This window comes from Vanessa cardui, chromosome 30 (genome assembly GCF_905220365.1).
Source record: "Vanessa cardui chromosome 30, ilVanCard2.1, whole genome shotgun sequence".
NCBI classification, from domain to species: Eukaryota; Metazoa; Arthropoda; class Insecta; order Lepidoptera; family Nymphalidae; genus Vanessa; species Vanessa cardui.
In genome coordinates, this window is record NC_061152.1 from 3,361,677 (window position 1) to 3,380,829 (window position 19,153).

A 19,153-nucleotide genomic window follows, 5' to 3' on the forward strand; every position below is an offset into this window, starting at 1 on the left:
TAGAGATTCCTTGATAACAATTTTGGTCAAGTCGATCACTGTCCATACAGGCACAATGGATATACAGCAACAGCCGATAAATTTCCCACTGCTGGGCTAAGGCTTCATCTAATTTCAAGCGGTGCACCAATGTGGGTTGGTGGAATCACATGTGTCACAATTTCTTTGAAATTAGACACATGCAGGTTTCCTCACGATGAATATCATAACTATTATTCAGTTCGTAGTTTTTACAGTTGGACAGACAATTTGGACATTGCGCGTGACTTTATTATTATTTTATATATAATTATTAAATATAAGTAACCCAAGTTACTCCTTATTACATCAACTATCTACTAATAAAAGTCCTATCCAAATCGATCCAGCCTTTCCAGAGTCTAACCGGAACAAACATACAGACAGACAAAAATTTGTACCATGTACCATGCACACATAACCTCTTAATAAAAAGAGGTTATTTTAATAGTACAAGACGCTCCATATTTATTATATGTATAGATAATACACTCACCTCAACTCTGCCCACCAATCCACTGTCATACGAATTCTTATAATGCGACTGTATCAGCTGAAGACTGGTAGCTCGGAAATCGTCCACTGAAAAAGACAATGAAAAATTTAGAAAACAATTGCCATATTAAGTGGAATATCCGATTAGTTCAGTGGGAATTGGTTAATGGTAACAGAAGATTATGGGTTCAAACACGGGTGATCATAGAAATTCCTCAACGCAACTTGGGTCAGCGGATGAGGAAAATGATGGGATCACACTTCTGACTTTGGTACCATCAGAACTATTATAAGGAATGATTACCAATACGCCACCCATCTTGAAAACTAAGATGACAAACATCTCGTGTCTGTAATTACACTGGGTCACTCACCCTTCAAATAGGACCAGAACATTACTCATACTTCTGTTTGACGGTAGTATATATGATGAGTAGGTGATGTGTACTCAGACAGGCTTGCAAACGCCCTACCATCATTTTGTCTACGCGATCAAAGTGATCACGTAGAATCACGTAGACAGCAGCGCGTATCGTATGTATCGTCGCATAAGCATTTTCACATTATTTCATCAGTTGGTGTACGGATCATGGTGGAGTATCAATCATACCGCGCACGCTCATATCATCATATAATTTAGTACATAGTTGCTTATATCAATCGATATCATATATCAGAGATTTTATTCCAGTATTTACAGTACTACTAATATATTGTCAATGTCCCACTTTTGAGCTGTCATGATAGTATGAAATAGCGATTGTCCGTGATGTATGACGTGTCCCCCCAAAATATTCCCATCTAATGGAAAACATGGACTAAGGAATTTATTTTTTTCCAACGAAATCATAAATAAGGGAAGGAGAAGAAAGATCAGTTATTTCAGCAAACATCACCATTACGAGTTTTTACAAACACCAATCAATCAATTAATCAATCAATCAAAATAAACTTTATTCAAGTGGGCTTTTACAAGCACTTTTGAATCGTCATTTAACAATTAAGTGAAGCTACCACCGGTTCGGAAAATAGATTCTGCCGAGAAGAACCGGCAAGGAACTCAGTAGTTACTCTTTTTCAACATTCAAAAAAATCTGTCATGTTAGTTAATACAATTATTTAAATTAATATGTCCTGCCTGGAAGTCAACAGGTGGCAGATTATCCTAAGACACATATAAGTCAGCTTAAGATGATTTCATTAATTTCCTCATCAAGATAAAATTTTGCCAACCCTTTAACGAAATGTCATACGCATGGACGCACTACTTGGTGGTGGTAGGGCTTTGTGCAAGCCCGCCTGGGTAGGTACCACCCACTCATCAGTTATTCTACCGCCAAACAGTACTCAGTATTGTTGTGTTCCGGTTTGATGGGTGAGTGAGCAGTAACTACAGGCACAAGGGACATGGCATCTTAGTTCCCAAGGTTGGTGGCGCATTGACGATGTAAGGAATAGTTAATATTTTTTACAGCGTCATTGTCTATGGGTGATGGTGACCACTCACCATCAGGTGGCCCATATGCTCGTCCGCCAATCTATAATATACAAAAAAAGATTTAAAACGCAGGGACATAGCGGTTTGTATTGTCTAATCATAAAAAGCTGTGGACGTTGTATAGACATTCTGTAGTATATTTACAATCAGGATTACAACCTTCTGAAGACGGAACGGGTTGATTATTATTATTGTCACGTGTTTAACAACTGCCATGGTCGCATGGTGTGTACACCGGTTTTTATAGGTACGCCACTCTGAAGTCCTGGTTCGATTCCCGGCCGAGTCGATGTAGTAAAAGTTAATTAGTTTTTTGTTGTCTTGGGTCTGGATGTTTCTACCGTTGTTACTTCTGATTTTCTATAACACAAGTGCTCTAAAGCTGAGATGGCCTAGTGGTTAGAAAGCGTGCATCTTAACCGATGATTGCGGGTCCAAACCCAGGCAAGCACCACTATATACATATATCACCAAACTCACCAACTTCTTCTACTGGTCGGAAGCGCATGTCGCAGGCTGAGCCAACCCCGTGGCAGAGAAGTAGCAGGTGATCGATGCTGGAAGGCTCCGTATCCTCGATTTCCGACTCGACGAACCCGCGCCTCACCACGCGAGGACGCATCATCGATTGCTTTGGATAACAAAAAGTAAAAGATTTAGACATGACACATGAACGACAGTCGCCCTTAGTTCAATCGAAAAATAAAGAATTTTATTTGTGAGCAATTCTAATCATACATTATACATATAATAATACTTAAAAAATATATATTATATATTATTGGAATAAACAAGCAACATCTGCGTCAAGTAACACAACTTCACTTTCCAAAAAAAAAATGGCGAGAAATTCTTGGTTGACACATTGAGATGGCGAATGTAATTATTACTGTGTAATGTGATTATTGATGGTTATTTGTGTTGTAGACTAAGTGTTTTTCTTTTGTGGTTGATTGATTGTTATTTTAAATTAAAGATAATTGTTTTAGAGGTTAGCCTACTTCCTACTTCTGGTTCTAAAAACATATTACACTTATGTCTAATTCGTATTTTCAATAACATTGTATAATTTGCTAATGCACGGTGAAACCTACCTGTAAGTAGTAGAACTTTTGCCTAGGTAATTTTAAAATGTTTTTTTTTTTTTTATTGATATTGTATCTACTGTTGGTTGTCCTAATAAAAATAAAAATAAAATAAAAGTGGGACATAAGAAATGGAGATATGGAGCAAAAAGAAATTGATTATATTTCTCTTTTGCTCTCCCTTAAAAATATGAACTACATTGATGATTATGATGTTGATGAAGACGAATCATCACTACACCATCAACGGTAGGTTATACACCACCATAGAATACCATAAAAAATTTAAGAAAAAATAAAGCAAAGAAAAATTAGGAAGGCAACTTAATAGTAAAGTCGACTACATATACACGATAAATACGTCACCAATATTGGGAATTCGAATGTTATGACCCTTGTGATTGTTACACTGGCTCACTCACCCTTCAAAACGGAATACAATAACGCCAAATATTATTGTTTAAAGGTGAGACAAAACCCAAACTAAAATTCCTTTATTCAATATGGAAGCATCACACCTACTTATTGATGGTCAAATTAAACGCTACCACCGGTTTAGAGAAAATACCTTGACCTGAGAAAAATCGGCAAAAGAAACTCAGCGGGTCTTTGTTTAATGAAACGATTGCCTTCTGGCTATTTGAGATATTTCAGCCAGAAGGCGATCGTTTCAACCCAAGGTGTGCTATCAATCACAGTACCAATCAAGCAACTAACTAGAATAAGAAATCTTTAATACCAAATCAATATTAACTAACAATTTTATGTTTCTGATGCCTGTACTCCCCAGCTCCGTGGACGAGGAAGACCAGGTGATCGATCTGTCTCGGCTGGTCCGCTGGGTTTTTTAGCTTGGGTGGGTTACGGTACACGCGCTTGCCAAGGGTAAATAACTAGGGAAAGGAATTCAGGTAAATATGGGATAGGTTAAGGGATTAGGAACCGAGATGGCAGCGTAGTTAAGTTTAATTTGTGTTTATAATTCATCTCGTGCTCAGAGGTGAAGGAAAACATCGTAAGATAACCTGCATGTTTCCAATTTCATGGAAAATTCTGTGTATTCCACCAACCCGCATTGGAACAGCGTGTTGGATATGTACCAAACCTTCAAAGAGAGGAGCCCTTAGCCCATCAGTGGGAAATTTACAGGCTGTTGTTTTTGTTATAAGGGATTTGTATTATGCAAATTAATCATGTATATTAATAGCGTAAACCGTTTTTTTATGATGGAACGATAGCTGCTCGTAGAAGATCGGTTATTTTGAAGAGGTCTGGCCGTAGATGTGCAGAAAAATAAAAAGAAACCTTGATGGCATTTTACTAGATTACTAGTATTATTATTTCCAATGTTGGACGTATTGGAGATATTGGCGCCAATATCAATGATTATGCTAATGGTATTAGTTGATTATGGTTATCTATCTAAAAATTCCTACCAGCCAGTCTTTTACAAAGTCCTAACAAATAAAAAGAAATCCATTTCGAAATATATGAGCCAAATCTTGCAACTCACGGGTGATGAGCTGAAGGCATCGTTGGCGCTGTTCTGCAGGAAGTGGACCATCACAGCCGGTCCATGCATCACGACCAATTCATTGTTCGGCAGGACCAGACGCCTGTGCCATTCGCCAGTGGTTATCCCGTGGATGTATTCCTCCTGTTGATGACAAATTCGGAAACCATCATTGGAAACTCTTATTCTTAATATGACACTGACTACGGTATAAAACAATCTTTCATAATTAATTCGAACCAAGTGTTATCGTAGGGCGTTGATGTTTTAAATGTCGGTTCAGTTGCCATAATAATGCAATTAAGGTAACCATGAACTACGACGAAGAAACTCGGTAACTCGGTAACGGTAAGTGGTTACATCACCTAGGACGATGTAAGAAGACAAAGATGAAAAAAATATGAAGGTAAAAAATATTCCCGCTGAGTTTCTATCACCGGTTCTTTTCATATCCTAGTTTTTAATTTTCGAACAAGTGCTGCAATATTGACCTTTTACTTTGACTTATGGTTTGTATTCTCACACGTCATCCATCATCATCATAGTCATCAGATGATAAATATTAGAAATAATAGGGGAGAACGGAAGGAAAAGATAACTGCGGCTCTGCAAAGTTGTTCTAAGATCTAAATTCCATATCCGAATGAATTCTAATCTTTACAATGAGCATAACATCTTTAGTACAACGTCACGAATTCGAAAAGTAATTCGCTTCTCACCTCGAGTTTCTCCGCGACCGTTTCCGCGTACGGTACGTATCGAGCGTCCGTTGTGCCTTTGTAGAACCAGCTGCATCTGAATTTTTTATTATTGGCAACATTATTATCATTAGTATTCGATCAGTGATCAGCGAGACGAGATGGCCCAGTGGTTAGAACGCGTGCATCTTAACCGATGATTCAATCCCAGTTCAAATCCAGGCAAGGACCACTGAATATTCATATGCTTAACTTGTTAACACCTACCCGTGTCTAATTTCATAGAAATTTTGCGACATGTGTATTCCAGCAACCCGCATTGGAGCAGCGTGGTGGAATATGCACAGATCCTTCTCCTCAAAGGGAGAGGAGACCCTTAGCCCAGCAGTAGGAAATTTACAAGCTCTTGTTGTTGTTGTAAAAATAATAATAATAATATAAAGACTGCCTCGAACTAGTGGCTAGATATGCCATGCAAATCTTCCCTGGATCCACTAGATTCAATTACCAGGTCGTGACAATTGCTTCTAACTACTGGGCCATCTCGGCTCTTATTTTATTATTATTAACAAACAAAATTTTCTATCTATACGTACAAGACATATGTCATACTGATCATACCTCATAACGTTTGTGGGTTTGTCATCCCAGTAGACGGCTATCTTCAGCCGCCCCATAACATTCACGTCGTACCGGCCACCGTCGGTAGCCACCAGAGTGTTCTCATTCAAGTCAGCTGCACACAGGAGTACATTATTGGCAAACATTGGCATTTTATTGGCATATATTAGCAAAATATGTGAGATTACATTGTGTTAGTATATGCGGCAAAATTTTCACATTTACTTTTATTTAACGTGTATTATTCTTCTTAAGAAATTTCGAACAAGATGACCAAAGCAATTAATTAACAAGCCACACATGTATTTGGAATTTTATAATATATTTAAATTGAGAAAAGAATTTGCGGTTCCTTTGCTAGATATTTACTCAACTTAAATAATTAGCAAAATAACAATAAAAGAAAATATATCATTTTAAAAATTCGTCCATCATGTAGATCTAACGTGTAGCTTATAGTCAGTTTATAGCCTTAACTGTCAAATAAATGGTGCGGTAATTTTCTTAAATTCTTAGGAATCAGATTAAAAGGCTAAAGCATATCTATGTATTTCCATCATGAAAAGCAAGGCTATAGCTCTACTTTTTATATCGACTATCATCACTAGCCTTTTGATAAAGATGATATTCCTTACAATATATGACAATTTCGAAAGTATACAAAGCAATCAACGTATTCACAAACGTTTGAATAAAATTGTTGGTTCCTTGAAGTCGGTAATATTCAAATATACACTCACGACTATTGAAAGCATTCTCTAAAGCCCTGGAGTCTACGAGCGAGAATCCTTTCCAGAAGGACCTCTCCTCGGAATCCACTTGATAGAACCAGTGGTGCTTAACCGGAGCGTGTTCGGATGTGGCCCGATTCTGTGGAATCAATTGGAAAAATCTGAAATGTAGGTAGTTCGAGGTATTTTACACGTTAGTCGTCTTTAAAAGGGAGACAAGATATTAAAAGGATATTAAGTATTATTTTAGACATTTATCCTACCGCTGAATAACAATATTTAGTATGGTACATAAATTTAAAAATTTAAAGTAAAAAGGGTATTTATTATTCATCAACAGATGAAAAATGATGGAGGTAACACTAGTCAACTTCTAGGCATAATATACTATATACACATATAGATGTATTTAACTGACATAATATTGTATATTGAATGTTTAAAAAGAGTAACTAGTGAGTTTATTTGCGGTTCTTCTCAGTGTCATTTAAATTTCTAACTTCAATTAATTTCCGGTAAGTCAGTTGTATAGAGTCCACAGCCCTTTTTGTAACTTACTGACTGTCTTACTGACTTACTGTTTGGTCATGTAGACAGTTACGGGGTTCGATAAACTGGGTACAGTCACTGACCCCTCGTAAACCATGCATAAAGGATATAACTTCTAAATTCGAAAATTTAGATGACAAATGAAAAGATGAAATATACCTGAAGCATTCTAAGACAACAATTTTCAAGATATTCATAAATACACATATTACTTTTATTACTGGATTATAACCTATACCAAAAAATAGGATTCTTGAAGCCCCTATAACTATAGATTATATTATAGATAAGAAAACCTCAAGTACCTCAGACAAGACAACGATTTTGTCATCGGATCCATCTTGATACGGTTGCTCACAGAAATTAACAGTTGCAGATTTTTTAACGACATTTTCGCTTCTAGTACTCATATTGGTCGTGTCCTTTTTACTATCAGAATTTGTATTCATGGTCTGTTTAACTTTATAACCTGTATTATCAACAATGTTTGTGCTTTCGATCACATTACAACAATATTTACAATTAACAACCGAATCTTTTGACGATTCTCCTATTTTCAATGTATCGTTATTTTGTGACGTTGTAGCTTCTTTTTTATTAATGTTTATTGGTTCACTTTTGTTTATTTCGATTGGATGGTTAAAATTATATTCAACTGTGAAATAATTAACTGTTTTAACTATATCGTTGTTTGGTTTTAAGTTATTGGGTGATGTTAAATCGCGAATTAATGCCATATTTGATAGATTTTGTGGAATGTCTGTCGAATTTGCAGTGGATTTGTTTTTAAAGAAATTATTAACATTATTTTGAATCGTATTGCGTGTTACGTCGTTTGATTTATGCCTGTAATGGTTTTGGGACTCGCTCAATTCAAAAAAAGACTTCGAATGGTCTGGTTTAGGTGGCGTCTTAAAGTAGCTCGATAGTCTGCTGAAATCGCTGTAAACCTCCGATTCTTCTGTGCTTTCTACGTTTGATGAGAAGAAGTTTATTGGATCAGGTAAAGGCTCGACTTTTGGTTCTTCAGAAGATTTATCTAACACAGGTTCGGGCGCTGATTCAACTTTTGTTTCTTCTGAAGGTCTATCTACGACAGGTTCAGGTAATGTTTCAACTTTCGTATCTTCTGAAAGTTTATCTACCACCACAGCATCAGCATTATCTGGATGAGGTTCAATCGTATTTGAAATTGGTACTGCTTCGCTTTTAGTAGGAGAACTGTCATCTATCAATTTTTCAACCATAGATTCAACTTTCGAATCACAAATTATTTCATCGTCTAAGTTATCTGTTGCTTGGTTAAATATTTGATTCAGATGAACATTTTTGGACGTATCGGGAATGTAAGCGATCTGATTATTGAGACTAGATAATAAATCTTGTGATGAAACACCACTGAGTCTTCTTCGATATTCATCTTCAAAACCGGGAGGAATTCGCATTTGATTAGTTGAACTCGTATTGAACGAACTTATCGTTGATGGTGATGTTATAGAATTTTTGTAATGGTTTTCAACTGCATAATTTCCCGTATCAAAGTAAGAAGCTATAGTTAACGCTGGACTAGTCGATGTTGGTATATCAAATGTTTTCACTTCCTTGCGTACTTCTTGCGTGTTATCGTTAGAATCGGGAGTGTTTTCCATTTTTTTGAATCTCTCAACTCTATTAGTAAACGTATCAACATCTTGTACGGGATCATCTGAAGATCTATTTTGTTCTCTGTATTCTATTTTATCGTCATCAGTTTCAGATGGTTCCACAACATACTCCTCGAATATAGGGAAGTCTTTTTTAGCGTCTTGTTCTATTGAATGAACATCTAAGCCGCTTTCGTCTGATTTCGTATCCTCTTCGGGTGGAGCAGAAGGAAGACTAATTTGATGACTCAGTACAGCAGTTTCCTCTTGGGAATTTTTGTATTCGGCTTTTATTTCATCACAAGCGTTTGTAGGTATATTTTCTAGAAATAAAGATTTGTCTTGGAGAAATCCTATAGGATTAGATTCTAACGGAAAATTATAATCATAATCCAACTGAGTCTCTGACGCGTGAGGCTTGTTGATCGGCCAGGGATAATTTAAAATTGGATTATTAGCACTCATATCCTCAAGGAGGTCTGCTGGTGGTGGTATTATCATATTTCCTAAAATATTCTGTGCCATGAGAGATATATCAGCTAGTGGTTTCGAGTAATCAGTCAATTCTACCGCTTTAGCATCATCTTGTAGCACAGGATATAAAACAGGGTTCTCTAATTGTATCGGAGCTGTTACATTTTCTATTAACTGTTTTGTAAGGTCATCGACTTTATTTTCTTCTAGCGCACTACCTTCACAAGACGCATAAGTGTTTAAATCAGAAACTTGATTTTCCTGCAAATCAGGTTTGATTTCACCACTTCCAATATTTCCAAATAAATTGTAGCTTGGTTGTGGAATTATTCCTGCACCTGAATTCTCGAACAATGATACATTTTCCAACTTCGTTTCAATATCATTTATGTTCGCGTCGTTAGAATCAGGTAAAGATATTGAAGATAAAGACGGAAGATTAAATAAAGGCACAGGAGGAATAATCGGAGACTGTTCGAATAATGTAAATGTAGTTGCATTCACATCCGCTGTATCTTGTTGACTTATTATAGCAGAACTTTCACTCGCTTCACTCCCTATTATATTGGTTGGTTTTAAATCAGTTTTCAATCCCGGCTTTTTTATCGTCACAAAATCTTCGGTAATTTTAGCAGTCTCTGTTTGAGTACTCACACCAAATTGGCTGTGAATATTTGGGACATCATCTTTAATCCTGCTTATTTCTGGTTCAGATTGATTTAAACCTTTTGGTTGTACATTAGCTGATGAACTTTCATCCTTAGTTGCTAGTTTTAAATCATCTGGTTTTTTAATTGCGAATGGTAGAACAATAGACGTTTCTTTGTCAAAAAAACCCTTGGATGAAGGATCGGCAAATACTTGTGATATTTTAGGTACATCACTAATAAAATCCGATTCATAGTCACGAGAATTATCTGTTCTATCTTTTGTTGAATTTTCTTGTGACATTGTATTATCAAAAATAGATTTTAATGAATTATTGGATTGGGTAATTTCATCGTTTGATAAGCTGGGAAATTCATTTAGTTTTGTTCTTGTCTTGTCATCAGATTGGAGATCTAACTGTGGATTGTCAAAGAAACTTTTTGATGTTGAGTCCAAAGTCACTTGAAATGGCTTGAAACTTCCTGTATCTATATTTTGTTTGTTTATTTCTTTGTGTTCTGGCACAATTTGTCCACTCGTTTGTCGATTGTCAAAGATTGTAGATACGTTACTAACGTCTGGTATTGGTGCGATTGGCTCTTGATTGTGTGAATTCGATTTTTGAACTGAAGGTACATCATTGTTGAACGTCGATTGCATTTCTTCCATAGCTTTAGTCGTTGCCATATCAGTTTTTTGATTATTTTCTACATAACCCTCTTGTGAAAGACCTGTCCCGCTTTGGAAATGTGCTGCTTGTTGAGGATGTTGCTGATCATAGTTACCGTACCATCCTGCATAGTAATTCGAACTAGTATCAGTTTGCGGTAGATTTTGATTGCCAAAATTATCGTGCGTTGAATAATACTGATGCATTTGATTATTTGATTGGGTAGGTCCCATTTGATATGAATAGGGATTCAATGAAGCTTGCTCTTGATTCATGGTTGGTACAAAAACTTCTAGAGTAGCACTATCGCTCTGGGAATAACTCCCAGGCATATTTTGATAGCCATATGGATCAATTTCTTGTTTTGTATTGATATCGACTGCGTTGTATGCTGGATCGAAGAAAGTTGTTACTGTATTTTGGATCTTATTAATATCTAGAGAACTAAGTTTAGATTTCAATGATCCAATAATTCCAAAACCTCTAGGCTCTTGTGGTGGTTCTTCGTGCTTTTCCGTTGTTTGTCTACTTAAATCAAAAGCTGTATTATAATCTGGTTGTGTTTGTTCATTGTGCATTTGACTGTAACCCGGATATGTTTCCATGCTGGCTGGTGTACTAATGTCAAATGGCGCGTGCTTTTGAAAACTATTCATACTATAATCTGTGTACATTGTATTTTGAGCGTTTGCTGAACTTTGATCCGGAGTAAACAGAGACCCTTGAAAAGAATTAGCTGCAACTGGGTCGATTATAGGTTTTATATTATTGCTTATACTCCCTACGCCTTCAATCGGTCCAGAATAATACTGTGGTTTCTTCTTCGACATCCTGTAGCTCAGGTTACCAGATAGCTTCGGTGGTTCCTGAATTGGCTTCTGAAGTTCAGGTTGCAAACCACCCAAGTGTTCAGAAAGAATATTTTGAGGGGCGGTTGCAATATCTTTATCATCTTTCTTAAATGAAGTAACAAAATCAGATTGTAACGGATTATAAAACATTGGAGGCGCTTTAGTTTCCGGTGAAGTGATCTGAGATAAACCAGGTGTTAAAGGATTATATGGTATATTAGGTACTTCTGCTGGAGGATGAAATAAACTCGGAGATACAAAAGTATCTATATGTTTTGGATTTTGTGGTGGAATGATGGAATCCTCAGTGATCTTCAATTCTTTAGAACTATCGGCTTTAAATGGGACCTTAGCGCCTGATAATGTTGCGTTATTTGCAAAGTCTGGTACAGGCATCGATGGCTGTGATATATTCATAGGCGGCAAATTCTGAACATTCCGTTCAATGGGTACTTGATCGCCTTTGTTATTGGCTGTATTCATAGTCGCAATATTGCTAGTTGGATCAAACGTTTGACCATAATTGGGCATTGACGAAACAACTCCAAAATTCGACGCAACATTTGTCTCTGCCGGCATTATCGGAACAAATATATTTTCATGCATCACATTTGGAGGAGCTTGAGTTTTCAATATTGGTTGATTTCCCGAAATCCGCCTAGCAACGGACGGTGGTAGGACCGACTTTCCCACAGATGATTGACTGTCCCTTCGTGGTAAATTGGAAAACATTGGAGGCGGAGGAATTATCGTCGCTGGCGGTTGTTGGATTTGCGGTGCTACCATTGGTGGTAGCGTAATTGATTCTTGTTCAAAGGTTTTCAAAGTTCCGCTATCGTGTATAACATCACTAGAAGTTTTAGCGTCACTAGCTGAAGGATTCAATACACTAAACGACTTCATTTCATCAATTCCTCTTTGATTATGTGTATTCTGATCTGGTATCAATTTCGGGGTTAATACTGAGTGTGGTGGACCAAATCCTATTGATACGTCATTAATTTTACTACCAACATCGTGTACATCTGCAATTTGAGCTTTAGCTTCTACGAAATACGGTGGAGCAGTTTGATTCACTGGTGGATTGAACTGTACGTGACTATCCCCGGAACTCAAACCCGGTATTTGTGCATATACTTTCTTCTTAGTTGTGATCCGATAATTCGATGCTGTACCTGAAACAATAACGTTATCTTTAAAACAATAATAATAACAGTTTTAATGGTACTACTGGTAAATAGTCAATAATTTATCGTAGTATAAATAAGCATTTATGTATTTCGTGTTTATTTTCTTATATACATTGCCTACTTGGTGGTAGGGCTTTGTGCAAGCCCGACTGGGTAGGTAACACCCACTCATCAGTTATTCTACCGCCAAACAACAGTACTCAGTATTTTTGTGTTCCGGTTTGAAAAATCAAAATAAATCAAAATAAACTTTATTCAAGTAGGCTTTTATAAGCACTTTTTAATCGTCATTTTACAATTAAGTGAAGCTACCACCGGTTCGAAAAGTAGATTCTACCGAGAAGAACCGGCAAGAAACTCAGTAGTTACTCTTTTTTAACATTTAAAAAATACAACGTCATGTTAATTGAATACAATTATTTCAATTAATGTATCCTGCTTGGAAGTCAACAGGTACATATGAACTCCACGCTTTTTTATCATCTATAAAATCTTGTATCGAATAATATGCTTTTTCTACCAATGTATTTTTTACAAACGATTTGAATTTACTAAACGGCAAAGTTAAAAATTTCTGCGGAATTTTATTATAGAAACGGATACCTTGCCCCAAGAAGGATTTATTGACTTTGCGGAGTCGGAAACTTGGCGTTATAAGCTTATCCTTACTCCTAGTGCACATACAATGATTATCACTGATTTTATCAAAGTGATCAATTTTACTGTGAATATACATAACATTGTAGTAAATATATTGCGACGCAACAGTGAGTATTCCCACTTTGTTAAAAACATCCCGAAGAGAGTCTCTAGCTCCAAAAATATAAATAAACCAGATGGCTCTCTTTTGTAAAATAAAGACAGATTCAATATCAGCAGCGTTACCCCAAAGTAATATGCCATATGACATAATACTGTGAAAATAATCAAAATAAACCAAACGAGCGGTATCAATATCAGTTAGTTGTCTAACTTTTCTAACCGCGTATGTTGCGGAGCTGAGTCTTCCTGTTAGGGATGATAAATGAGAAGTCCACTGAAGTCTGGAATCCAATTCTATTCCTAAAACACCGTAGTATCAGCTACTTCAAGACGGTCACCATTTAAAAATATATTATAATTTTGCTTGCTAACATTAGGTAGGGTAAAAACTACACATTTTGTTTTTTGAAGGATGATTGAGTCAGTGTAACAACAGGCACAAGGGACATAGCATCTTAGTTCCCAAGGTTGGTGGCGCATTGACGATGTAAGGAATAGTTAATATTTGATATATCAAATTAACAATGATTTAGAAAATCAATTTCTAGGCATATATAAATTTGAAACTCATGGATAAGACTTTTGACATGGATAAGAAAATTGGATTGCGTATTCAATGATTATTAAATTGATTTTAATCAGGAGCTAGTCTAGCATACTTATGTAGCAGAAGCCCAGTAATTTATTTATTCATCCAATTTATTTGATCTGAACCTAGGAATCTGCAGTTTTATAAACTAGATACCAGACCAACGAGAATCACCTCGTAGGAGATTTGGAGATCTTCATTATCTTCTAACGGATATGATATTCACTTGGTGGTAGAGCTTTGTCCAAACCCATCTGGGCACCACAAACTCATCAAATATTCCACAAGCAGTAATACTTAGTATCATTTTGTTTCAAAATGAAGGGTGATTCAAACAATGTAACTACAGGCACAAGGGACATAACGAAATGATAAATATTCCTAAAAGTGCCAATACCTACAGGCCATGGTACCTACTTAACATCACACGGCCCATTTTTCAGTCTTAAATTAAAAAAGAGTCGAGATGGACGTGTCGTTAGAACGCGTGCATCTTAAACGATGATTGCCGGTTCAATCTCAGGCAAGCACCACTGAATATTAATGTGCTTAATTTGTGTTCATGCAGCGTGGTGTAATATGTTCCAAACTTTCTCATTGAAGGGAGAGGAGGCCTTAGCATTGCAGTGGGAAATCTACAGGCTGTTGTTTATTTTTTAATAAAAAAAGTGAGTAGATTTTTGCTAAATTATTGAACACATTTATTACTGGTACGTTACCAAGATAAAAAAAAAATAAAAAAAAATTTATTGACAAGAAAAGTTAACATAGCCGAAAAACATCCAATGGTCCCGCACTAGACTAGCCTGTCTTGCGGGTACCAGCTACCGGTTACAATTTCATATTATTAACAGAAGCTCGGACTATATTATGCGATCCCATATCTAATTATATAATAATACAGCATATATATAAGAAATAGACAAATATGTAATACCCAAAGGAACAAAAACAATAAGAGAAACAAAAATAAACATAACAATAATCCGTATAATTGATAAGAGAGCCTATATATGTAGAACAATGTGCGAGTTTTAATGTAACGAGAATGGAGCTTGAATATACTCTTAATTTTAAGCTAGTTTAAAGGTGCCAAAAAATGTCCAACCTCGGTGTATGTCATGGAATTTTCTCTTCTCTTCAATTTTACACAAAATCCCACCAGAAAAACCAAACACATTGATCGTGAGTCGGACCTCCAAAATGTAACGGTAACCTCAAATTCCCCATCGAGAAAACCCACAAAAAACACCACATATCGCCAATCAATGACTCATGAAGGAAAAAATAATATCGAAATCGTATTATAATAAAAAAAAATTGAATGACTTGACCTTATGAATAAAAAAATAACTAATTATCTTGTACATAATTAACAATAAGAGGTACATTGTGTTTGTACATCACTACAATAAAACAAAGCCGCTGTCTGTATGTCCCTATATATGCTTAGACCAGCGGTTCTTAACTGTATTCGCTAGTAACCCAAAATGTAAATATATTTTAAGGCTGCGACCCTGACATTTTATTTATGTTCCAGTGATATTAAAATAATAGGAGTATATTATTTAGTGCAAATGGACTCATTGCGGCAAATGTTTCTTTTAAAACTCTATCACCCTGCAATTCAAGCAATTCTTTTTTTTTTATAGTATAGTTTGGCGGACGAGCATGGCCACCTGATGGTTAGTGGTCACCATCACCCATAGACAATGACGCTGTAAGAAATATTAACTATCCCTTACATCGTCAATGTGCCACCAACCTTCGGAACTAAGATGTTATGTCCCTTGTGCCTGTAGTTACACTGGCTCACTCACCCTTCAGACCGGAACACAACAATACTGAGTACTGTTATTTGGCGGTAGAATAACTGATGAGTGGGTGGTACTGTGGTAATTCTTCTTATAATCTAGTCGTATCATAATATTTATGGCGTTCCGATCCAAGTCAAGAATGACATTGATTATGGTGATCACCATGTCTTTTCAAAATGTCTGCGACCCATCCCAATAACGCCCGCGACCCGGATTTGGATCGTGACCTGAGGTTATGAAATGTTGGCTTAGAACTTTAAATATGAGACAACATCACATACATGACTCTGATCCCAATGTAAGTAGCCAAAGCACTTGTGTTATGGATATCGGAAGTAACGGCACCACAAACACCCAGGCCCAAGACAACATAGAAAACTAATGATAATCTACATCGACTCAGCCGGGATTCGAAACCGGTGTACACGCCACTCGACCACGGAGGTCGTCCTTTTAAACTACGCAACGGATTTTGATGTTTTTTTTATACATAGATTAATTCAAGAGATTTATATGTATTCATTATATCGTTAATAACATCAGTTAAAATGGTGTTTTCAAAACGGGTACTAAAGAAAGTACCGCTGAATCTACATGTGTTCAGAACATGTAGATTCAGCGGTACTACATTATTTTATAGCACTGTCAGGCTACAAACTTGATGGTAAGTGGTTACACCCACCCATAGATAGTAGAACTGTAAGATACCCATATTAAACATTCCTCATATTCAAAATGCGCCACCAATCTCAAAAGTTAGGATGTCAATGTGTCTTTATTTCCACTGGCTAACCCATCCATCAAACCGAAACACAACAATACCAATCATTATATTTTAGCATCTGAGTGGTAATACTTACCTGCATGTATTTACACAAAGCCTTACCACCAAGTAATTATGAAAATGACAAAATGTACTTCTTTTTAGGAGACGAAGGAAATTATTATGCATACGTCAATAAACTCAAAACGTTCTCAGCGGGAAATTATATCCTTTTGATTTTTGATCACAATCATTATCATTATTCATTATAATCGCTACACAGTATAAAACAAAGTCGCTAACCGCTGTCTGTGCCTATGTATGCTCAGCTTAAAATTACTATTTATTTATTTTATTTTATTTTATGGAATAGTTTGGCGGAGGAGCATGGCCACCTGATGGTATATAATATTATATATTAATATTAACTATTCCTTACATCGTCAATGCGCCACCAACCTTGGGAACTAAGATGCTATGTCCCTTGTGCCTGTAGTTACACGGGCTCACTCACCCTTCAGACCGGAACACTAAAATACTGCGTACTGTTGTTAAGCGGTAGAATAACTGATGAGAAGTTCCTAATGTGATGTCGTAAATAAACAAATTCTGTAATATATTTAGTAAAATAAACAAATATTGGAGAAGATCACATACTTATTACTCTGATCCCAATGTAAGTAGCTAAAGCACAAACACCTAGACCCAAGAAAACATAGCAAACTAATGAATTTTCTACATTGATTCGGATTAGGATCAGTAGGGTGCATTACTGAAATATGGTGCGAATAACATAACTCACCAATAGCCGGGGGCTCCTTTAGCGGCGGCGGCGCAACTTGCATCGTCACATCCGGTACACAAAACTGAGCACCCGTCGCCTGAGCCTCACACGGCCTCTCATCCGGAGTCTGCTCCCTACTCTTCATATTCAGCATATTCGAAAACGAGCTGAACACAGCGCTAGCGACTTGAGGCAAAACCGTCGGTAGCTGAGAAAAATTCTGAGCTATATCCGAGGTGATGCTATGCTGTACATCATCAGCGACCTGTGCCCGATCCGGTTCATTTAAATTTATCTCTTCTAGGTTCTCCTCAGCTTGGAGATCGTTCGGATCCTCCTTGATATTGCTGTTCAGCGGTGCACTCACATATCTCGTGCCTTGCAATCGTGCAAAGTATTCATTCACATCGAAATCGTCGTCCGATTTCGTCGAGGCCTTTGATAAGACCGAGCTTGTGTTACTTTTATATATGTGTTTGTTTTTGTCTAGTATGTTTGGATTTGTGTTCTGAGGTGCATTGTAGTGTGATGTGTGTATGTTCGCGTCGCCCGAGGGAAGGTTGACGTTATCGCGGTCGGAGTGCTGCAAGGGTCGCATTTGGGTCTCGATTTGATCTGGAACAAAAAAATATTACATCAGTATGGTGCCTTTTTGTGTTCATATATCACATTGTGGCTTGAGTGTGTGAATATAAGTCTTACTGGCGCTAGTGTATAATAATAATTATAAAGCTGTATTTTCCATTATTAGTTTTGTATATATAAAAATTTCATCGTTTAAGTATTATTATTTAGGATGTTGTTTTTCAGAATACAACATATTTTATGTTTGTATTATAATTTTTTTTTTCATTGAGAGCTATATTTATTACAATTTAATCGTTTTATGTAGACTATTGTCCCGAATTCATCCTGTTCGATTTCAGTTGAATCAAAATCAAAATCTAGATATTTTTACAAAATATATTAGAAGCTTTGTAGCTTTCTTCCGATACGGAATGTAGATTCTACGACGCTTAAACGCAGAACTCAAAAGCTTCAAGCGTTTTCCTGGGGACGCCATACTTATAAATATCCAATGCCGAGATAATAATGATAGAACCTCATTCATTGGTTGAATTCAAAATTCGAACACACAACGCCGAGATCAACAGCCATATAAGCCGAACCTCAGTCATTGGTTGAATTTAAAATTCGAACACACGAAACTGAGATCAACAGTCATATAAGCCGAACCTCGTTCATTGGCTGAATTTAAAATTCGAACACACAAAACCGGGACCAACTGTCACATCCACCGAACATCATTCATTGGTTTAATTCAAAATTCGAACACCCGAAAACGATATCAACAGTTAAGTCAGAGTAGGAAGTCAGATACGGTTCTCTAGTGCGAGCTGTCGTGTCGGAGTGAAAACGCTGTAATCTGTATCTCACTTTCACCCTAAGTGCTACAAATTGTATACATCGACGGGGTATGTCGTCCCAATCAGAGGCCGTTTTATGTGACGCGTACTGTTCGCGACAAAAGTCGTTTGTGTAAACGATAACAAACTCTATTTTAGTGTGTATATGTAGCATTTATTTTGTGTCATGTTAAAACTTTTTGGAAACACTTGTATCTAATTAAATGATTATACATTAAATAAAAGACAGAAAGAAATTAACTAACAATATTAACAACATTTTTTATTTTAATCTTATTTTATTTTGAGACTTTAGTCCAACACAGGTACGTCGGTCCCATTGTACCC

The 19,153-nt window shown here is 36.5% G+C and overlaps 1 protein-coding gene across 1 annotated transcript in view; it reads right to left on the minus strand.

The window, feature by feature from the left end:
• Positions 1 to 19,153, minus strand: part of LOC124542123 — a 102,792-nt gene that overhangs the window by 9,039 nt on the left and 74,600 nt on the right. Inside the window, exons 2-9 of the mRNA XM_047120056.1 lie at positions 17,418 to 18,014; positions 7,514 to 12,669; positions 6,669 to 6,798; positions 5,929 to 6,043; positions 5,329 to 5,404; positions 4,610 to 4,753; positions 2,492 to 2,642; positions 515 to 600 (exon numbers count right to left, since the gene is read on the minus strand). Coding sequence (XP_046976012.1) covers positions 515 to 600; positions 2,492 to 2,642; positions 4,610 to 4,753; positions 5,329 to 5,404; positions 5,929 to 6,043; positions 6,669 to 6,798; positions 7,514 to 12,669; positions 17,418 to 18,014 — 6,455 coding nt within the window. The remainder of the gene's footprint in view (positions 1 to 514; positions 601 to 2,491; positions 2,643 to 4,609; positions 4,754 to 5,328; positions 5,405 to 5,928; positions 6,044 to 6,668; positions 6,799 to 7,513; positions 12,670 to 17,417; positions 18,015 to 19,153) is intronic.